The sequence below is a fragment of the Galeopterus variegatus genome, unplaced genomic scaffold, assembly GCF_000696425.1.
Source record: "Galeopterus variegatus unplaced genomic scaffold, G_variegatus-3.0.2 Scaffold500, whole genome shotgun sequence".
NCBI classification, from domain to species: domain Eukaryota; kingdom Metazoa; phylum Chordata; class Mammalia; order Dermoptera; family Cynocephalidae; genus Galeopterus; species Galeopterus variegatus.
This window is the reverse complement of record NW_007726611.1, coordinates 303924-305198: the sequence shown is the minus strand read 5'-3', so window position 1 is coordinate 305198 and position 1275 is coordinate 303924. Positions and strand designations below refer to the sequence as shown.

The 1275-nt window shown below is 57.7% G+C and overlaps 1 protein-coding gene across 1 annotated transcript in view; it reads right to left on the bottom strand.

Moving 5' to 3' along the window:
- The window catches only part of LOC103587886 (proline-rich protein 23B-like), a 9052-nt gene that overhangs the window by 1007 nt on the left and 6770 nt on the right, over positions 1 to 1275 (bottom strand). The window contains exons 2-3 of the mRNA XM_008569453.1: positions 544 to 674; positions 220 to 470 (exon numbers count right to left, since the gene is read on the bottom strand). Coding sequence (XP_008567675.1) covers positions 220 to 470; positions 544 to 674 — 382 coding nt within the window. The remainder of the gene's footprint in view (positions 1 to 219; positions 471 to 543; positions 675 to 1275) is intronic.

Here is a 1275-nt window from a genome sequence, read left to right as displayed (position 1 = left end):
TGGCGCTGGGGCTGCGGGGCTGGCTGCCCATGACCTCGATGGCGCTGGGGGCGGCGCTCCCGGGGCCTGGCAGAGGACGCGGCGGCGCGGTTCTGCAGGCGCCGACAGGCGTGGGTGACAGGCGAGGCGGGCTGGGCCGGACGGGGCGCTTCTGGGGGAGCTGTGCTCGCTGCTGGGCTGGGCCTCGCGGGTTGGAATCTTCTGCCATCCACGCCTGACCCGGATGCGCACTGGATGGCTAATTAGGTGGTAAGTGACGCCGGCGGAACCAAAGGCGCAAAATGTCACGCTGAGGCCCGCCCTTTCTGAGGCTCCGCCCCTGAGGCGGATGGGTGCGGGCTGCCCAATAGCAGTGGCGGTGGTTGGTAGGTCCGTGTGCGGAAGCGGTTTCACAGGCCTGTAGTGGGCAGAGCAGCTGTGCAGCGCTAGGCCTGGCTTCCGTGGTAAGGCCTCGGCTTCCTCCCGATGACCTGAAGACAGATGAGGCTTCAAGTCATGCAAGTGGAGTGGGCTTCTGGGGGAGCCGCCCCCTCCGTTGCTTGCCTGGCGCGTTGGGATCTTCGGCCCTCCATTCGCAGACGTGGATAAGCACGGGGTGGTCACTAACGTGGGCGCTTAGGTGACCTGCAGCCGCCAGGATGTCTCTTTGTGAGCCCCGCTCTGCCCAGCGTGGCCTAGAGGGGATTGGATGAGTGTGGTGCAGTAGCAGGGGAACTTGCCCTAGTGACCTTTACTGCTTTTATTCTTGACTTAAAAAATAGGCAAAACACAATCTCATAAATTACTTGCTTACTTTTAGAAGTAACCAATGTCTGATGTTTTTTCTAAGATTTTCCAGGAGGCTATGAAAAACAGCTCTGCTTTATCAGTCATCACTCCTCCACGCATCCCATATAAACCCCATATAAATGGTTCTACAAATTCCTTTCATGGGAGCAATTAGAAATGCAAATATTGCTTTGGTAGGAGAGCGTTTTTTTTTTTTTTTTGTCTTTTTCGTGACCGGTAAGGGGATCGCAACCCTTGGCTTGGTGGCGCCCACACCGTGCTCAGCCAGTGAGCGCACTGGCCATTCCTGTACAGGGCCGGCCCTGGTAGGAGAGCTTTTTAAAAACAACAAGGCCGGCCGAGCCTGTGGCGCACTCGGGAGAGTGCGGTGCTGGGAGCGCAGCAGTGCTTCCGCAGCGGTTCGGATCCTATATAGGGATGACCGCTGCGCTCGCTGGCTGAGCGCGGTGTGGCCGGTCTCAAAAAAGACAAAAAAAAAAAAAAAAA